This window comes from Phragmites australis, chromosome 14 (genome assembly GCF_958298935.1).
Source record: "Phragmites australis chromosome 14, lpPhrAust1.1, whole genome shotgun sequence".
NCBI classification, from domain to species: domain Eukaryota; kingdom Viridiplantae; phylum Streptophyta; class Magnoliopsida; order Poales; family Poaceae; genus Phragmites; species Phragmites australis.
In genome coordinates, this window is record NC_084934.1 from 9,193,637 (window position 1) to 9,213,590 (window position 19,954).

General features: G+C 43.3%; 2 protein-coding genes across 6 annotated transcripts; one reads left to right on the plus strand and one right to left on the minus strand.

Moving 5' to 3' along the window:
* Positions 1-7,000: 7,000 nt before the first annotated feature.
* Positions 7,001-8,540, plus strand: LOC133890218 (vegetative cell wall protein gp1-like). Its single transcript, XM_062330668.1, has 2 exons — positions 7,001-7,101; positions 7,871-8,540. The coding sequence occupies exons 1-2, from the start codon at positions 7,001-7,003 to the stop codon at positions 8,538-8,540; spliced, it is 771 nt and encodes a 256-aa protein (XP_062186652.1).
* Positions 8,541-14,638: 6,098 nt separating this feature from the next.
* Positions 14,639-19,881, minus strand: LOC133890728 (cytochrome b5 domain-containing protein RLF-like). Of its 5 annotated transcripts, none has more exons than XM_062331241.1 (6): positions 19,639-19,881; positions 18,288-18,362; positions 16,883-17,246; positions 15,526-15,660; positions 15,324-15,374; positions 14,639-15,023 (listed from the first exon to the last, which is right to left on the minus strand). In XM_062331241.1, exons 2-6 carry the CDS (start codon positions 18,324-18,326, stop codon positions 14,947-14,949), a joined length of 666 nt encoding a protein of 221 aa, XP_062187225.1. In that variant the 5' UTR covers positions 18,327-18,362; positions 19,639-19,881; the 3' UTR covers positions 14,639-14,946. The 5 variants fall into 5 exon arrangements, with proteins under 5 accessions (XP_062187225.1, XP_062187224.1, XP_062187221.1 ...); XM_062331240.1 differs by having other exon boundaries at positions 18,288-18,365; XM_062331237.1 differs by having other exon boundaries at positions 18,288-18,449; positions 19,639-19,880.
* Positions 19,882-19,954: the final 73 nt, after the last annotated feature.

Sequence of the window (19,954 nt, forward strand, 5' to 3'; positions counted from 1 at the left end):
CGCATGCAGTTAATGAAATCAATTATGTATTTACTTAAGTTTTGAAACAAATTTCCTGGTCCCCATAAGTGGGCGATCGAACAAGGTGGCAAAAAGTAAGTAGATAGAACATCAAATATTCTTAGTAATGCTCAAAATACTGTCTATGAAGTGATCATTTGTCATAAGGTCCTCTTGTCCCTGCAGCGCTCCACCTTCTCGCAGCCACGGGTGTATTTGTTGGCGAATGCCCCCGGGCGGTGCAGCACCGCGCTCCCTGGGATGTGGTCGGCGTTCAGGTCCCGGTAGCTGATGTAGCCTGGCTGGTTGTGGCCTGGGACGCCAGTGGCATCGCCGGTGCGGAGGAGGAGGCTTGCCACGGCCAGAGTCACAAGCAATAAGGAGGCCTGCGTCGCCGGCTTGGTCATTGTTCTGTGATTATATACTTGTTTAATGTTTATGTTAGTCTAACTGGGAAGGTAATTGATGCTGTCGGTTGAATAGTGGCTTTATAGGATAGACTGCTGAAGAGATGGGAGGAGGGAGGTGTGTAGAGGCCGTGAGGCCGGGCGGTGCTGTTGTTTGTGTAAAATTAGATGGTTCCATGTGAGTACTGTGCTAAAATTAGATGGTATATGTCTAAAACAATAGATGGTTTAGCAATGGACCCGGATATCCGGTGTCCCCTGCCGCAGTGGGGAAGCACGCGAACCGAGCCCTCCTCCCGTTGCAACGTGACGTCGCTTTCCTGATTTGGCTTCCTCCCCTCGCAATTCCTCGATTTGTTTATTTAAATTTTTTTAGCACGTGAGATATTAAATTTTTAGAAATTATTTTTTTATCATATCAAAGTTTACGATCACGTCAAATACATCGACATGATCAGAATAATCACACTAACGACAACCCATAGTTTTTACCCATGAGGCCAGCTTAGCAGTCCTGAAGCCAACATGCATGAAGCTCCCGTGAAGCCAGCATGCATGAAGCATGCAGCACCTGACATGGCACCCACCAGCCAACCGACGGGACACCACAAAAAGTCGGACATCCTCAGCCATGCGCGCACCAGTACCGATGCCTGCAGCCTGATCACAGCCGAAGCCCACATGCAGCCTGATTTTTTTCCTCATCTGAACCAAACCGAAGGAAAAAAAAAACTGTCTGCCCGCTGGACACAGGGAAAAGTCGGACTCCAACAGAGTCACGCTAAACTCGACGCTGCCGCATCGGCCTACCTACGTGTAAAGGTGATTAAGTTATTGTAATCATCTTGATCACGTTATATATATTGATATTATTATGTTAATGAGTCATACGATTAATTTTTATATGATAAAATGAGCTATTCCTAAAAATTTGATATTTTACATATTATTTTTAAAATAATAATTTAAAAAAGGATTAAAATAAAAAAATCCTAATTCCTCTCCATGTGTAGCAGCTCACAATCTGCATGCGCTCCCCGGCCACGGAATTTTCCAGATTTCTGCTAGCCCCACGTTAATAGAAAAAAACAACATAGATTGCTTTTGGATAAAATCACCACAAGTCAATGCCTATACTAGTTTATCGTAATCCCTTTAAACAACCACAACTTTTTCTCGAGTGTCTGTTTTCAGTTTTATTTGCACCATTGAGTTCTACACGACGGGCTTAATAAAATGAAACACATAAATATAATTAATCTAGTAAAAATAAAGATATCCTGAATGGCACGGAATTGACTTGACACAATCAATCCGATAGAATTTTCATAGCATTTTCACATATAAGATCTATACCCAAAATCGTCGTGCTATTCGAGCATATGGCTTTTTAGAATAACGTGTTCACATCATGCCGTTAAAATTTGATTCTACGCTTATCTTGTTTTTACGAGGAATGATACGAATAGTATGGCTTTTATATGTATGTGAAGCATTGTGTAATTTTTATGGTATACGTGTCATCATAAATTGTAGCCAAAAGCTGTTATTGATTGTGATATGCCCTAGATACAATTATAGAGATAATTGTATCACATATATGTTTATGCAGTTCTAAATAATGTGTTTTTTTAAGAATGATAATCATTTACACTAATTAGCATGCATGTAACTTATTCGTGAAACCCTTTGTTTGTATCATGATGTTATTCTAAGTTGATCCTTGATCACATATCAATGTGACATTCATAAGGACAACACATGTATTGATTAATGATCATATTTCACGGATCATAGTTTAGAATATGATGTTAGATAGACCCATCTTGAGATACTGCTAAGATTATTATTTATGATGTGTCATCAGTTGTTATATCAAATTGTGTACCTGTAAGAACCTTAGACTTGAGATTATTATTGATTCCCAGAATGTGTAGTGACATATTTTGGGGCTACCAAACGCTACATCGTAATTGAGTAAAAGGTAATTTTCGGGTTTGCCATGAAATAGGTCGTGGGGTGCGAACGATCAAGATGGAATTTGCCTCTCCTTGATAACAAGAGAGATATCTCTGGCCCCCTCAATGTCATTAGATAAGAAAGTGCATGTCCATCATAATGTGATTAAAGAGTTAATCACAGTTTTGATTATCCATGACACGATTGAGTGAGTGGTCAAGCTATCACAAAGGGTGGCACATATCTCGCCTTGAGCTTGACTTATATCGTGACGCAAAGGGATCGGCGTATGTATATCAAGGTCCAACCAACATTTATGTATATTCTCGAAAATAAATATGTTCTGCTATGGACCGCTATTGATTTTGGTTCGAAAAGGGTTTCCGAGTTGTAGCTATTTGTACATGAACCTAATGGGTCACACACTTAATAGGTTGGAACAAAATATACGGATTGAATTCATATATGGGTTTAATTGGATTGTGATCCATGAGGAGTTGGAGTCCTAAATGGCTTCTTGCGTGGGAGCCCATTAGCGAGCTCTATATAATGAGAGGTGTGTGGGGGGGGGGGGCGAACGAGTGGTGACTCTGGAAAAACCCTAGCCATAACCTTCCACCTGATCTCTCAAAACGCTAACTGTGTGTGCAGTGCTAGCACACCAGCGCACGGTGATCCTACCCAATACGTGTGGATACTATAGAGGTGTTGCTACTATTGCGGCACTAATCCCCTCGGTGTAAAATTCGCGACGTTGTGCTTGGAGCTGTTCGTGCTTGGAGCTGGTCGTGCTCGAAGGTGGTCATCCTCGAAGCTAGTCGAGGAGCACGATTGCTGCTCGGAGCTGGTCGAGGAGCGCGACTGCTACTCGGTGGTCGAGGAGAGCGATTGCTACTCTAAACTGGTTGAGGAACACGATGCACTCGCTCAAAACTAGTCGAAGAGTTGCCTCTTCTACATTGATGCGCACGATGTTGGATCGGTCTACTCCAACTCTTCTTCGCTGTGTTGCACGTCTAGTGGTAACGATCTATGATCTCCAACTAGCATAGTTTGTCGGTCGAATTCGATAGAAAAAAATTATTTTATGCTAGCATAGCCTACCCGTTCTTCAACAATGTTATCAGATCTTACATGCGTAGTTTTTTATCTGGATCCATCATATATAGATGATATGTTGTAGTAATAGATTGGATCTATTATTATATTTGTGATCGGTTCATCTGATGGATCGGTTGATGCACGTTTTGATATAATTAGGGTCGGATGAGGTGTGAATCGATGGAACCATATGGCCAAAAGATTAGCTCGCTCTCTCACCTAGTCGTGCGTGCAACTTGCCCCTACCGGCTGGAATCACCATCAAGGCTAACAGCGTGTGTCGCGACATGGTTGGATGAACAGCAGATCGAGGTTGTGTCTGTTGTCATCGTTTCCAGAAAAACCTCACGCGATGATCAATATGATTGATCCTGTGGAAATTGAGGCATTGTGAATGACTCAGAATTGATTTGATACGATCAGTCCGATGAGGTTTTCATAGCGATTTCATAGATACGATCTATGTATTCCTTAGCCTAGGGGTTTTAAGGATAATGTGTTCTCATCACGCCGTTAGAATTAGATTTTGTGCTTAACTAATTTTTCTAGGGAATGATGTGAATAGTATGGCATTTATGTGTATATGAGGCATGTGTGTAACTTCAATGTCCAGGTAGTAGAATAGTGTCCCCAGGTTACTCGTCTTGAATTTTGCCTTCATTTCTTCCTTGAATTTGCTGATCTCCAGACCACAGACCCCAGTTACAACCAAGTCATCCACATAGACACCGAGTGGGAGTTATGCCTTGCTTTCACCATGCATTTACATGGCGTGTTCAGCTAAACTCTTCTGGAAACCAAGTGATACCAGCATGCTATCTAACTTAGCATTCTAGGCCCTAGGAGCTTGTCGTAGTCTGTAGAGTTCCTTCTTCAACCATAGCACCTTGTGCTCCTCTCCATCCCTGATGAAACCAGGAGGTTGAGCCAGAAATACTTCCTCCTCAAGATCTCCTTTGAGGAAGGCTGACTTCACATCAAGATGGCGAACCTCTAAGATCCTCTATGCGTCGATGGCCAAAAGAAGTCATATGGAATCTTGACGGGCCACCAGCACAATCACATCTTCAAAGTCGACTCCACTTTGCTACACATACCCTTTTGCCACTAGACAGGCCTTGTGCTTCACCAACGGGCCATTTGCATCCTTTTTCATATTGAATACCCACTTAAGGCCAATTAGCCGATGCCCTACAGGCAAGTTTGTGAGTGTCCAAGTATTGTTCTCCTTAATTGATGCCATCTCGAGCATCACATGCTGCCAACACCCGTGCATATCTGCTCCCTTGAAGGATGCCAGTTCTTCTGGGGCCAACCCGAACAACTCCAATTTTAGGATCCCCTCGGACTCAGCATCAGGTATTTCGGCCACCAGCGTAGAGGTCAATGGAGATAATGGCTCGACGCTCGTCATGTACTCGACGGTGAAGATTTCCCTCTCCACACTGGGGCCATCGATGTGGTTGATCGCAGCGTTGTCTTATCCCCAATCCCATCATTCTTCCTCCTCAAATACTATGTTTGTGGTGATATGAACTCGGTGTGTCATAGGATCGAAGATACGCCATGCCTTGTAGCCTTCCTCATAGCTAATGAGTACCATCGGGGTGCTTCAGTCATCGAGTTTCCTTAGGTGTGGTCTGGTGTTCTTCACGTGTGCTATCGACCCAAATGTGCAAAGAAAGCTCATGTCTGGCACATGCCTGTGCCAAGATTTGTATGGAGTGACACTAGCCATGCTCCTTGTCGGTGATTGGTTGAGTATGTGCACCGTGGTGTTTGTTGCCAGGGTTGCCGTTCTGAGCCTACTTGTGCATGGCCATCAACCACTCTTCTTCGGTGAGGAGCAGACGCGGTTGGAATTTTCACCAGTGTTGGAGTTGAGGTGATCTTTGGCAGCCTTAAGTCAGTCAGTCACTTCCTCTGGTGAGAGCTGATCAAGGTCCAACAATGTTTCAATCGAGAGTGCCACCTACGCGTACCGTGGTGGAACTACCCGAAGGAATTTCTACACAACCTACACATCGTTGACAATGCCACCGAGGCGAGACAACATGTTTGACATACCACTCAAGTGCATGGAGAATTCTTCAATGGATTCTCCATCCTTGAACTGAACCGCATCGAATTCATGAAGGAGGGTCTGGGCCTTTGCTCTCCGTACGCACTCAAATCCCATCTTTATTGTCTTGAGAGTCTCCCATGCTTCTTTAGCCATGCGCTTGATGGCAAGGGGAGCCACGTTGTTTGCGGGCACAATGCGGAGAATCGCATCGAGAGCCAATCGATTGTTGCGGTACTCGGCTTCACTGTTGATGTCGACACCATGCTCGACCGCTGCCCATAGACCCCTGGCCTGCAGCATGGCCTTCATGAGCAGCACCCAATCCCCGTAATTTGTTCGGGTCAGGGTTGGGTAGCTTGCCACATCTTTGATTTCCTTCACCACATGTTGGATAGGAATCTGCAAGCCACCAGCGTTTTGCTGCCTGGCTCGGCGAGGAGGTGCTGAAGCCGAGTGATGGTGATTGCTTGGGGGAGTCATCAATCACGATGGAGCTTGCGATGACATGTCGGCCGGGATCGGAACCGCCCTGATGCCACTTGTTATGGATGATTGGATTGTGCTCACGCTCGCTCTGTTTCTTCTCTGACAAAAATCAGCAAAGTGTCAGACGCCCAACAGTAAACTGAAGAGCACCTTTAGGCAGAAGATTTTCACAGATAGTTTTTGCGCCACTTGAAGCTGCAACCTTTTTGGTTTTCTGTTTGCCTTTTATTCACAAAATAAAACGATCGTGGTTGACCATGATGGAGCGATTCTCGTGCCATCCCACGAGATCCAACGTGAAGCAACGGACGCGAGATGACCGCACAGACCACGGGCAAAGCTCTGACGTGCTAACTGAATGAAGAATCGGACTTCCTAACTAACTAACCTGACCAACTCTACTAACTTAACCGAACAAACTCAACAACAGCTGATTACACAACACTCCCTAGATGTACTGTTCTTGATATTTGATCCTAGATAATACTACGTGGGTTGCTAAAACCCAATTCTTCTCAAGTCATCTTTTTGAAAAGGGAAATTTTGCTCTAGACACTCAAAATATATGGTCTTTGTTTATGGACATTGGTTTTTCTTATCTTTGCTACAAAACACTCTTAAAATATGGATACTTGTTAGAAAACACTATGATTGTTAAAATACAGTATTTTGCTGAATTGGAGAGAGAAATCGTTCTAAATGACCTAAATGCGCTTCTTGTTCCTTCTTCCAAACCCACCAATCCGCCACACTGTTCCACCCAGGCAAGCACATCAAGCGACGTAGATGCACACTAACGAGTTTGTGATGAACAGGCAGACATGGATATGCCCTTCACAGAACAATCGGGCACTGCCCCACACAGCCAAAGCACATCAAGCGCCGAGAGCAGTGCCATCCAAGTCACGGCCCCATACGCGGCCATGCGCGCGCGAACGTGGTCCTTGCTGCGTTGCGGTTGCAGCCAATCGAATACGCGGAGATGAGCGTGTTCCAGGAGAGGGTGCTCCTCATAACCGGCAGCACGTCGAACACATGGCGGGCGCTGTCAGGACCCCGGACCCGGGTTCCCCTGTGCCTCCTGTATCAGTCCCTGGATCAAGTAGCTGATACGCACAGAATTCAACAGAATGATATCAAATACATACTTCGAATACAATTAAGTAAAATAAATACCTGAAAAGAGAAAAGATGGTCTGGTGGACAAGAATCCACAGCAGACCAGCCAGGCAGAAGAGCCTACAGCGCAGCGGAGCGAAACGACGATGCAACCCAATACCCTGCTCTCTCCTGCCCATGCTCCTCTCCCTCTCCCTCTAATCTTTCCACCACAAGCTCATCCCCATGCCTCATTGATCTTCTCACTGAGGATGGCAAAACCAAATTCTCTTCATCCCTCTCCCTTCTCAAACAAGCTTCTCCACACACATACATGCATACACAAAGCACAGCAGCAGCACCTTCCTTGCTCTTCTCTCACACGAGCATTCATACACACAAGCATACATACACACAGGTGCTCAACCATGGCTCCTCTGCCTCTCCTCTTCGCACCCGTGCGTCCTCCCGCACCGCCGCTCAGCTCCTCGGCACCGTCTCGGCCGCTCGGCCACGTCCAGCCAGTGCGCCACCCCGCCGAACCGAGCCCGCCACGGCGTCAAGCCGCTCACACCGAGCCACCGTGGCCCACCTCGACTCCAGCCGGCCGCACCGACCCAGTCGTGCCGTGCCACCCACGCGCCATCGCCGTTCATCACGGTGAGCCTGCCTCCCTTTCCACTGCTCTCCCTCCCGCGCCGCGCTGACGTGCCGCCTCCTGCCTCGCCAACCCACACCTCTCGTCGCGCCATAGCCCTTCTGGCCGCCGTTCCGTCGTGGCCGAGCCGTCACCTCGCGCCACCGATCGGACTGCAGCTCCACCGCGCCTCCGGCCCTCCCCTCTTCCTCCCACGGTCGCGCCACCCGTGCTGCCGTCCGCGCGCCGCGCGCGCTGCCTCGCCGCGCCCAGCCGCACCGCGCTGCGCACAGCCGCCGCCCGCGTGCGCCATGCCGCCTACTTGCCTCGGCCGGCCACCATCCCTCCGGCGAGCTCCAGCCTCAACCCCCCCGGCGTCCTCTCCCTCTGCCGGCCTCACATCTCCGGCTCCTCCTCCCTCTCCGGCGCCACCATCTCCACCGGCGCGTGCCGCGCAGCTCCACCGTGTGCCGTCGTCGGCGAGTTCCGCCACCGCCTCCCTCTCCTCTCCGGCCGGCTTCTACTCTCTCCCCGGCCGCTCCCCTTCTCCCTCCAGCGCCGCCGCCGCCCCTCACTCCGGTCTCCTCCGCCTCTCTCTGAGCCGCACAGGCAAAATGGCCCGGCTGGCCTTATCCCTTCAGCAGCCCCTCTGCCGTGTGGGCCCACGGACCGGTCCACCGGCCGTGGTCCATGGTGGACCACACAGCCGCGCCCAACTCCGGTCCGCCGAGTCCACCGGCTCATGAACCGATCCCACCGCACCAGCCCACAGCCCGGTCTACGGTGAACCACACTCACAAACGCCCTCCAGTCCACAAAGTCCATAGACCGAGTCCGTGAAACAGTGGCATTTTCTAAATTCCAGGATTTTCTATTCTGGCAATCTTCCGTCCGCTATAACTCCTCCGTTTTGACTCCGATTTCGGCGATTCTTTCGTCAATATTCCTCTAAAATCATAATCTATCTTCATGCCAAATCTTGTAATTTTTAGAGTTTGTTTAACATTCTCTCTCGGTATTTGATTCTTGTCGTAGTATTTAATTTAGATTTAGATCTCGTCTTTTAATAGATAAAGTTGAAGTTAAATAATTCGATGATGATGTTTAGTTTGTAATCGTAATATTGTCGCATGTGATAACCTAGCTTAAGTAGGTTAATTCCTTTTCTTAATAAGAATAACTAAATGTTGTTTCAATTAAGTGTTTAAGAATAAATTGATATTTCATGTGATATTCTATGTGATAGTTTATAGATTTAATCTTAGTTCAATTAAGGTAATGAATTAACTCGTGTAGCTGTTAAATAAATAAATAGCAATCATTAGAATATGATAGAATAATTTACACATTAATAGTTAATTAATTGAATAACCTTTTGATAATTAACTAATTAGATTCAAAGGATAGATTAACCTAATTAATTAATTATCTGTATGCTTTTATGATAGCAATAAATATACCCTATTTAGTGTGGCAATTAAACAACACTAGGTAATTAAGGTTAGTTGCTAAATGACCATGTTTTAGTGCTATAGATTAGAGTATTTAATCTCCACACTTAAGCACATATAATCGTCTAGAGTTATACTTACGTATATATGTATACATGCTCACATACATATAAACGTAAGTATTACACATATATTCATGTATGTACACATGCACTCACCTACGCGTAGAATCCCTAGCTGTCGTCCTTCGACAGTTAATCTAATAAGAGTTCACATAGTTAATCGTGATTTGTTCAGGTTTTCTCTTAAGTTGATAAAACAACTAGGTTAATAGCTTAGCCTAGCTTCGCTAGATTATCCCGTTATTCTCTGTGTACTAGCTTTGTGTTGATTAGAGTTGCCGATCGTTTTCCGCTAGATTTAGCTTTCGTCGTTTTCTCCGTTGTTCTTCTTCCGCTTTGGTATTCTATTGGTTTTGTTCTGGTGTTCAATTGCTTAGTCGTTGTGCGCTTTTTGTCGTTAATATGCGTAGAGTCGAAGTCAAGGTTCAAAGCAAGAACGCGAGGAAGGAACTGAAGGCAAGGTCCAACGATGAAGAAGAACCCCAGGAAACTCAAGAGACAAGACCAATCGTGAATTAACCCTTCAAGAAGGCAAGTCCTATTTCCTTGATCATATTGAACCTATGTTTTCAAATAATATATATGATCAACTAAAATTGGACTTATTATCGCATGTGCTATATATTGCATTTTCTTTCAAACTCCTTGTAGTAGTTAACCCTATCAACACTGTCATGCCATACATGTCATCATCCAGAATACATATAACCCTAGGAATACCTGTTGTTAAATATATTAACGATGGACGACACCTTGATATATAGCATGCTTAGGATTGAATACATCTCCTCGGAGATGTCGCTTTTAAAATACATCTCCTCGGAAATATTGCTTTTAAAACACTTCTCTTCGGAGACAAGATTTACTGTTATCAAAGATAACTCATATACCATGATTCCTTGATGGTTGTGAATTCCGTGATTGTGGTGAAATCCTTGATGTCGTGTGGGACATGGAAGGTGATGTGTAAAAATGGGTGAAAACTGTTTTGGCGGGGGCAGGTAGAGTAGTCCTCTGTGGGAAGGGATGCTCTTGGGGGCATGTGGTATTGTGGGAATACTCGTGCTGGGAGATGCCCACCCCGGCCGCTTAAGGACCGAGTCATTGCGGCCCGTCTAGCCTAGCCGCTACGTACAACCATGCGTCCTGTATGGGCAGGACTTGACTTTCCTTCACTAGACTGGGTCGGACATCATACCAGGAGGCTGAGAGCAACGAGCAGGCAAGTACTATCCTGTCCCGCATGCTTGGAGGTTTCTAGTACCGGCCAAGGCTTAAAAAGGGATGCTGGCCTTCGGAAGCATGCAGCTCTGGTACTTGGGCGTGTCTCGTGGAAAAGCCCGGCAGGAAAGGTGTTATGGAGGGTCTCGCTATGATTCGCTCCCCTGCATGCAACAATGGAAGGCTGAGCATATTGCGTGGGTAAAGTTGTACAACCTCTGCAGAGTGTAAAACTATTCGAATAGCTGTGTCCACGGTCATGGACATGCGAAAGCAGCAATCAAGTTGACTAGACTCAGGGTGCGTGTGTCTTGATGCGTAAGTGTGTGGACTAGATGTCCGTGTGATGTGGTTCCTGGCTCGATCCGCCAGAAGCTGTGTGGTACTAGAGGTACACCAGATGTGATAAAAGGGACTGCGGAGTGAGGTATAGCCCCTCCCAGGACTGAAAACCCCCAGATACAACTTGTTACCCTGGTTTTGATTTTAAAACTATTTCGACAGCTTTGCTATCAGGTCACCTTCTAATACGTTGGGGACTTGAGGTGATACTCAGTACCAACAGAAGATGCCTGAACCGTTTTACTTCTAAACCGTTTTGAAAGCTTTGTTATCAGGTTACCTTCTAATGCGTTGGGGACTTGAGGTGATACTCAGTACCAACAGAAGATGCCTGCCTTTGTTTTCAAAAGCTTTGTTACATTTATTTCAAAAAGGTTAACGGTGGAGAATATAACTGGATATCTGCATAAAACCTGCTTTACGCTTAAAACTATGCCGTAAAGCCTTATCCTTGAAATATTCATTATGCATCTATCAACCCTTTGAAGTAGTATAGGACTTGTTGAGTACCTTCCGTACTCAGTCTTGTTGCTTTCAGATTGTTGAGTTGAAGATCAACCTCAACCCAGATGAAGTCGAAGAGAAGAAGTCTAAGGTCGCGTCCGCACCCGAGTTGCCTGTGGCATTGGGTTGCATCGTCGTTTCGCTCCGCTGCGCTGTAGACTCTTCTGCCTGGCTGGTCTGCTGTGGATTCTTGTCCACCAGACCATCTTTTCTCTTTTCAGGTATTTATTTTACTTAATTGTATTCGAAGTATGTATTTGATATCATTCTGTTGAATTTTGTGCGTATCAGCTACTTGATCTAGGGACTGATACAGGAGGCACAGGGGAACCCGGGTCCGGGGTCCTGACAGGCGCGGTGCGCGCACAGGAGCCGGTTCCATGTGACGGTTTTGGCAAGAAAGACCATTTTGGCAAGTAAACCACAAAAATAATGTATTAATCTGGAAGAAATCTTTGTAATTGTCAAGAGCATCCAATTAATCACTCAAGACAAGTAGTTATAATTTGTGTGATCATGAGCTAGCTCGTTCTAGTTTGAATTGGGACATGGATCAGACCCAGGGTTCAATTTACCGTTTTTCAAATGGTAATCGCTCCGGAGCAGTAACAAAAATGCATGGTTAACGTGATAACCGTTTGAAATTCAGCTGAAATTCGCATAAAATTCATTTGTAAAATTTGAAATTTAGACAAAAAGATGCCAGATTCTCCGTTCGGTAACCCGTCAAATTAGACCAATTACCGAACGATTTTCTCGATTTATCGAGCGATTTTCTTGAATTTTCCGTATTGTCGATAACCGTTCGGTTTTTTCGATTTATCAAACGGTTTTCTCGATTTTCAGTGAAGTTCAACAAAAAACCCCTAAAATTGGCTCAATCTTGTAAAGTCAATAACTAATTCATCTGAACTTCAAATCAAGTGAAATAAATTTTATTGGTTTTCTTGTAACATGATCTACATGATAAAAGTAATTATACTCATAAAAAAGTTGAAAATTTTTTGTGAGAAGATGTATTTGTTAAACCAAGTTAAATGCATAGTTTACTCTTTAGTAATCCAAAAATCATGAAACTAATTTTGTTAGTCTTCTTACATGATCCTATATCTTTTAAAATTACATGAACTCATGAATTAGTTATTATAACATACAGGATTGTGTAAATGTGTTGCGACTAGATTAATTCATAACTGACACATCACACCTCCAAAATTAGTGAAACCACTTTTATTAGTTTATTTATACTATGCTTTATGTAGAAAAAATAGTAGTAGACATGAAAAAGTTAATTACAGTGTTGTTTCTTAACATATTCACTTTATGCTTGTGAACTTTGTAAAAATCATGGAGAAATTAATAAAACTCTAAATGAAGTGAAATCAATTTTAAAGATCCTCTTAAGATACGTTCTACACAAAAAAAAAATGTGTTTGCATGTTAAGCTTTTCCTTAACATGAGTTAATAACTGAGCCGCACGCTTCAACTTTTTTTATTTTTTTCAAACTTCCTCCCCATAGAATATGATGCAAACAACATTATTTTTTTTTAAAAAGTTTTCACAGAAAGTCTTAGAATTGTCTCTAGTTTTTTTTAGGATTTTTTTTATTTTTTTAAATTTTTTGAATTCAAATTCAGTTACGGTTCAGTTTTTGAAAGCGGACCGGAGCGGTAAGCTCAGTAACCGCGAATTTCAATCGGTTACTGTCGATAAATTAAACCTTGATCAGACTAGCATATAGCTCGATCTCCTCCAGGAATTTGCAACCAGTTCGTTGGTTCGCAATTCAGCCGAACATCATGTTGAATAAATATGAAAGTTAAGATAAAAATAACAATGGATAATCGGTCAGCCCATCCACATGGATTCAGCCCTGTTATGTGCGTGAACAGTATCCAAGTGAACAGTACCAGGAGAGATAAGATTACTGGTTAGGCATCGTATTAGATTAGTTAGAGAAAATCTATTAGTTAGTTTCAGAGATAAGATTGGTTAGTTTAGATTGTGATAGCCGGCTACTATATAAAGGATATAACATATATTGTAATCAAGCAATATAAATAAATTAATCTAGTTCTCGGTTCCCTTTTTCTAAGTCTTTCCTACTATATAGTAGAATCCCTTTTCTAGCAACTGACATCGCCTAGCTATCCTTCCAGCGGATGATTATCCTTACATTTGGTATCAGAGATTAAAGGTTCTGATTCCAGCAAGGGCTCCATTTCGCAAGCCATTGAAGCTTTGATTAAGCTTGTTGCCAATATAAAGACGCGGATGAGCGAGATGGCTTTGCAATTGGCGGCCATTGAGAAGAAAGCATCAGCAACATCAAGTCAATTGACTTCCTTGCAGACCAATCTGCCATTAGTCAGTTTGTCGTCACAACCATCATTGCCGCACCAACCACCTCCTTCAACACACCATCTGATCCGCGACCACGCCGACTTCCTCGTCGCCGCAATCGTCCCTCCGCGTTAGGATCCAATTGCGCAGTTACCCGCCTCTAGCCATCACGCGCCGCCGCCCGAGTTGTGCCGAGTCTGTGCGACTATGCCACATGATCTATAACAGAGAATCAAGCTACAAAGATTCTGTGTGACCACAGCCGATCCGGTACTATACTATGTCATCAAGGTCACCACCATAGCTCGAGGACAAGTTGTCTTACAAGGAAAGGTGAAGTTGTTATGCGCATGAACCGAACTCTCCTGTGAACAATATATGTGGTACTGTAGCTCCAGTAAGAGATAATACTTGTTATTAAGTATCATATTAGATTAGTTAGAGATAAAATATATTAGTTAGTCTTAGATATCAAATATTTTAGTTTAAATTGTTAGAACCCACTCCTATATAAAATGGCATAACATTCATGGTTAGAGTAAGAGAAACCAATCTATGTCCCAATCCCCTTCTTCTAAATCTTCCTTGATATTCTATCTCCCAATCTATAATTTAATCCCTCCTCTAACAACCAACACCACCCATTTGTCCTCCTCGCAAATGATTGTCCTAACAAGCCCTTCGTGTGCATGAATGCATTTATTTATTCTCCAATATCAGCCATGTAACTCAATAGCATATGGTTCATCCGTGCTACGCAAGAACGCATTGGCACAATCGTATGAACATTATAATGCTCGATAGGATGCTTAAACACAGGCATATGTAAACAATTTGTTCTTTATGGACATATACATACAACCACAGTACCTATAATTCAACCGGAGTGAGGGTTGGACCTCAATATGATGTTGAATGGCTATGATATGTATTTCATTAGGCATTGTAATTTACCTCGCACCTCATGGAAATACCAGTAAAAGGCTGGATTTTTTCGCTCCATCTGCAGAACCAATGACAACAAATTTGTACACAAGAATGGTCACTAAGTTTATTTCTTACTCTCTTCCTTTTCGAAGTGAATTTAATCATCATATTCCCACTGTGATGCAGCAGAACATCTACATTCTTTAATTCATCGCCCAATGCGCCTAAGCACCAGGAGTATACAAATGAGAACATGCCATGCTGGCCTGAATTGTACAGATCTACTCGTTGGGATCAAGGAATCCGACAAGGCACTTCTCCAAGAGGAACTCTGCATTTACCCAAGCATGGTATTTATCTATAGCAAAGTCAAGGAATTATATCAAGAATTATAAACGCATGCATAATCAACAATCACAATAATTGAAAGTTTGAAACAGTTAACAATCCGAATCGTCAACAGCTCAATCACCAATAGATGAAAGAAATAAAGCTGCAAAAGCGTGGTAGTGATCATATGACCACAAATAATGCGCTGAGTATGCCATCGGTTCTGGTACCACACCAACTTCCATGAAAAAATAGTGTTCCAGTGTCAGTCTACAACAAGCAGCAAGATATTTTCAGTGACGGTAGGAAAATAACAGTAGAAGGATACTGAACAAAGTGGTGCAGTCTTTTCCAGAGGCTTTCATAAGCATATCAACTCCTGAAAATGTACTCAAAAATACTCAGCGTACGTTAGGCAAATTTATGATGATACAGCACCTTGAAGGACCGATAGAAAAGGTTGCAAAGGGTGAACAGTGGTTCTGAAACTCAAACATAATAACTCTGGATGAGTTGAAACTTATGATTACCTCCAGGATGAAATTTCATGTATGGAGCAATATTGTACACACGACCTTTAAGAACTGTCCAAATACAATCTCCAGTTTTATGCTGCTTAACTTCTTCCAAGGAAATTAACCTTCGGTTTGACTGCCCCTTCAACCCTATAGAAGAAAGGAAATAAACAATTGTTTCATCAATCATCAGTATGATCAATTGAGCAAATATGAGAAAACATGAATTCAACTATAATATAGGGATATACTTCTGGTCAATCTTCGATAAGTACAACGATCTACGAGATCTTGAGACGTGTCTAGCTAACCCTTTATACCTTAGGCATTATGGAGGTGAGCAGTGTCTAACTCCATATAAAAGAAGTGATTTTTCTGACACTAAAATTAGCCTGTTTATAATTTTACACTAATGTTAACGATTACATAAGGAAACTATGCAACCACCAACTTGTCTCGCAAAATCACTGGAAGTTAATACACCTAACCCTCAAGATTATTATGTCCATGGGTACAAAGAAAAAAGACCATTTCATTTAGCTCTTCATCAAACGCTCTTTAGGAAACATATAATTGTGCCCTTCCGTAAAATGATTATGCACCCAATAGCATTTATCGTGGTACAAAACCAAAATATAGGACATAAAGCATAAATATGGAGCTAGTATTCCAGTACAGCCATCAGCCATCCAATTCAAAGTTCAGAATAATCTAACTGACTCGACACCCAAGCAAAAGGACCACATGGTACGACTGTTCGATTAGAAAAAAAAACTCCAGAGAAAAAATAATCGGAATGGTTAATGGATCTCCAATTAGTTGATTTGAACCAAGGTTTTGAAAATCGGTACTCAACCGACCACCCACCTAGTATCGATTATGGTATAATCAGGCCGATTATGCGACCTACCCGGCGATTACGCGGCCTAACAGGTAGGGGCACCCATTCCTTGTACACAACCGAGTACACAGCCTAGTAGACCCGTTTTCAAAACACTGATTTGAACTATTCATCAAGGTAAAAAATTGAATCACTCAAGCTGGCAATGTTTCTTTTATACTAATACAAACCTAACTAGCCAGCACAAAAGATACGAGTTTTCCTAAGCAATACATTGCTCACAAGCAAAAGATAGAAGCTAAGTAATTGCTGAAAAATTTCATGAGCTTAATCATGTCAGCTAATTATAACACATTTAAATGGTATGGTTTTAGAAATGTAATATCCCTTAACAGCAATTCCCAGACTCCAAAACAGGGCCTGGGAGAGGCATTAATATATGTGGCAGCATCCAGCCATCCATTAACAACCAGATATCCCAAACTGCCAAAGATCATCAAACAGCACCAAATGATGCCTTTTACAGATTACCTGTAAGATCAGGATGAGTACGTGTCAGCTTTAACCAATCCAATGGGCTATAGCCCTTCTCAAAAGGAACCTTTGCGCGTGCTGCAGGTTTCTTTAATGAAGGTTTTGGCTGAGATGATACATTTGATTCTGCTCCCCTACTTGTTTGTATAACTGGTTCTTTTACATTACAGTCTTGTGGTGGAACACTGACGACACTACCAGATATGGAGCTAGATCTTCCATCTTTATCTGTGTCATTAGTTTGTATCTCACTTTTCTTTGAAATGCTTGGACTATCATCACGAACATCCTCGAGTGTCATACTTGCCACAGGAATCGTTTTAGGAGATTCTAGTTGATCATCATTTTCTGCAGAACTAACCTACATAACAAATATAACACAAAAGTTTGATCAGAAAAAAAAGCAAAATTAAAAATCTACCTGTAAGTTTCTAAATCAAGCCACTGGAGACCCTCAAAAGACTGAATGAGAAATAGCCATTGTATATTCATTACAGAAGATTTTGATAATTTGAAAAACAGATTAACAAGTCATCATACAAATATACAATTAAGTGTGTTCAGTGAAGGAGAAGATGGTAAATAGTACATACTTATCTACTATTCATGGCAATATCCAGAATTCAAAAGGCAAACACCATAAAGAAAAGGGTCATGAAGCGACAACTCAACGGAAATGGACCAGCTAAATGTACAATTGACTGTGCTGCAGAAAGCGCAACTATGAAATTTATAAAAACAGGAAACAAAAAAGAACAATTGCTTTGATGCCTTTCTTGAGATAGCAGCATCAAGACAGATATTTCAAAGAGCAAAGAGCAGCAAAAAGCAGTCAGTGTATCACCCCTGCCATTCTGTCTGTTTTATTCTTATGTTCCCTCCCTTTCTTTTTTCCTCCCTTGACTTATTCACATAATGTTCGAACACTACCTATGTAATGACTGGTTTCCAAAATAACTTACATGGATACACTACCTATGTAGTGCTAACATGTTCATGATACACTCTTATCACTCCAGAAAGCACTATTAATTGATTGTGAGGAACTGAGGGTGCTGGGATACTCCTCAAGCAGAACTTGCACTGATGTCGAATGTTAAGAAGCACAGGACCAAACACACAAAGCAGCAGCACATAAATAATCACCAAGGTGCAGCGTGTAAGACGCATAATGTTATCATTCGACACAGGACTAACGTCCATATGTTCTTATGTTGACATGCCCTAAATAGAGTCCATATGATCATAATACACTCTTATCACTCCAACAAACATGATTAATTAATCGTGAAGATCTTGGGATACTCCTCTAGCAGGACTAGCACTGATGTTGAATGATAACAAGCACTTGATCCAACACACAAAGCAGGGTGTAAGGAACACAGGCAGTAACCTCACATACCTTGCAGAAGGTGAAGTCAGATGAATCACCATCCGCCATCTCCAAACCAAGGTAACCTGTCCGAGCGCACTCCAGCTGCTGCCACACAACTCGACAAATCTCAATCCAATCCGGGATTTATTTAAATTTCTTGGGAACTGCTATTGGCACCACGCACCAACCCTGCAAGAAGAAAAGATTTGGATTTGATGTCACAGGGAACAAAAAAGATCCTGCAGAACGAGAATCGCTCCCAAAACAATCCATCCAAGCAAGCTAGGGCCTACTTACAGTGATGGAGCCAGGAAAATCAGACAACCTGGGCAAACTTATAAAGCAATAATTTATTACTAAAAATATGCTCTTCTGGTGGTGTATGATCAAATGCATGTCTCCCTGCAATGCAGTACATTCCAGACTTACTAGGCAGCTTTGTCACGGTGTATACATCAGGGAAGGCAGGCAAGATTGACAAAGGAAGAGTTGAAGCCAAAGGAAGAATAGACCTGAAGGCTAGCGTTTGGGAACTGGAGCTCAAAAGCCCAATTAGCTGTACCCAGCTTTGGACTGGGTCTTGTAATGAATGTTAGGCCAGAGTGTGTGTTGGTTATTTAGCTGTGTGTGCATCAGAGGAGAAGGCAACTCCAATGTAAACACTGAACTGAATTTCCCCCAATCTACCTTATCCTTCCTCCCAGTCCCTGCTGTTCTTCCCGCTTCCCCTATCTTTTCTCCAATTCCCAGTTCCCTATTCTGCTACCCAAATTGGTACGTAACATCTTGGTACGAGAGCCGTTCGACCTGGAGCCGCCGGATTACCTCAAGACGCCTTAGCATCTTGAGCCTTGAGGGATGTGGAGAAATGTTGTAATTCTGAATATTCAGTAGAGCATTCATTTGCAAAGGGAATGAAATTATCTGACTTCCCAAGCAGGGAATTTCATACTCCCCCAAATATTAAGGGTGCCCTGGTTTCACCTAGATCAAGTTTTAATTCGAGATTGTGCGTGCGTAAGAACGCCAAATGGATTGACCAGAGCAGGGACTAACTAGTGGCCATTCGGGAATTCCCCAATTCATCTCCCAACCAAAAACAGCCAAGGGCCAGGCCAATCTTGCACGCGACGTCACGATTACCTAGTAGCACCACAAAATTGCGGATAGGAATGGCAACAAGGTCGATCGATCCCAGCAATTCAGGACTAAAAAAGGCAACAGCGCGGGCAAGAATTAGGGGCAGAAAGTGACTGGGTAGCAAGCAAGGGACCGGGGGCACGTACATGGGATGTGCTGGAGGAGAGGCGCGGCGAACTGGTGGAGCAAGAAGGAGAAGATGAGGGAGGCGGCGAAAAGGCCGCGGTAGGCTACTTACCAAGGAAAAGAAGAAGAAATCGATCCAAGCCCGGATGACGTGACGAAGAAGAGAGAAGAATTCCTCCGATGTGGGCTTCGTGCCCGGCCTCGATGGGAGGGAGGCGTGGAGGCACCCAGGCTTGTGCGGAGAGCCGAGAAGGCTTGACGATGGTGTGGGAGGAAGACAGCCGGCGTCGATCGGTGGCGTGGCCTCTCGTCGCCGCCGCACGCTGCAAAGAGGAATGGGAAGGGTTTGATTTATTAGGTAGCGCTAGAGGGGCGAATAGTAATTTTGACAGGCGGCGGTTTGACCATTGACCAACTTAGAATCATCT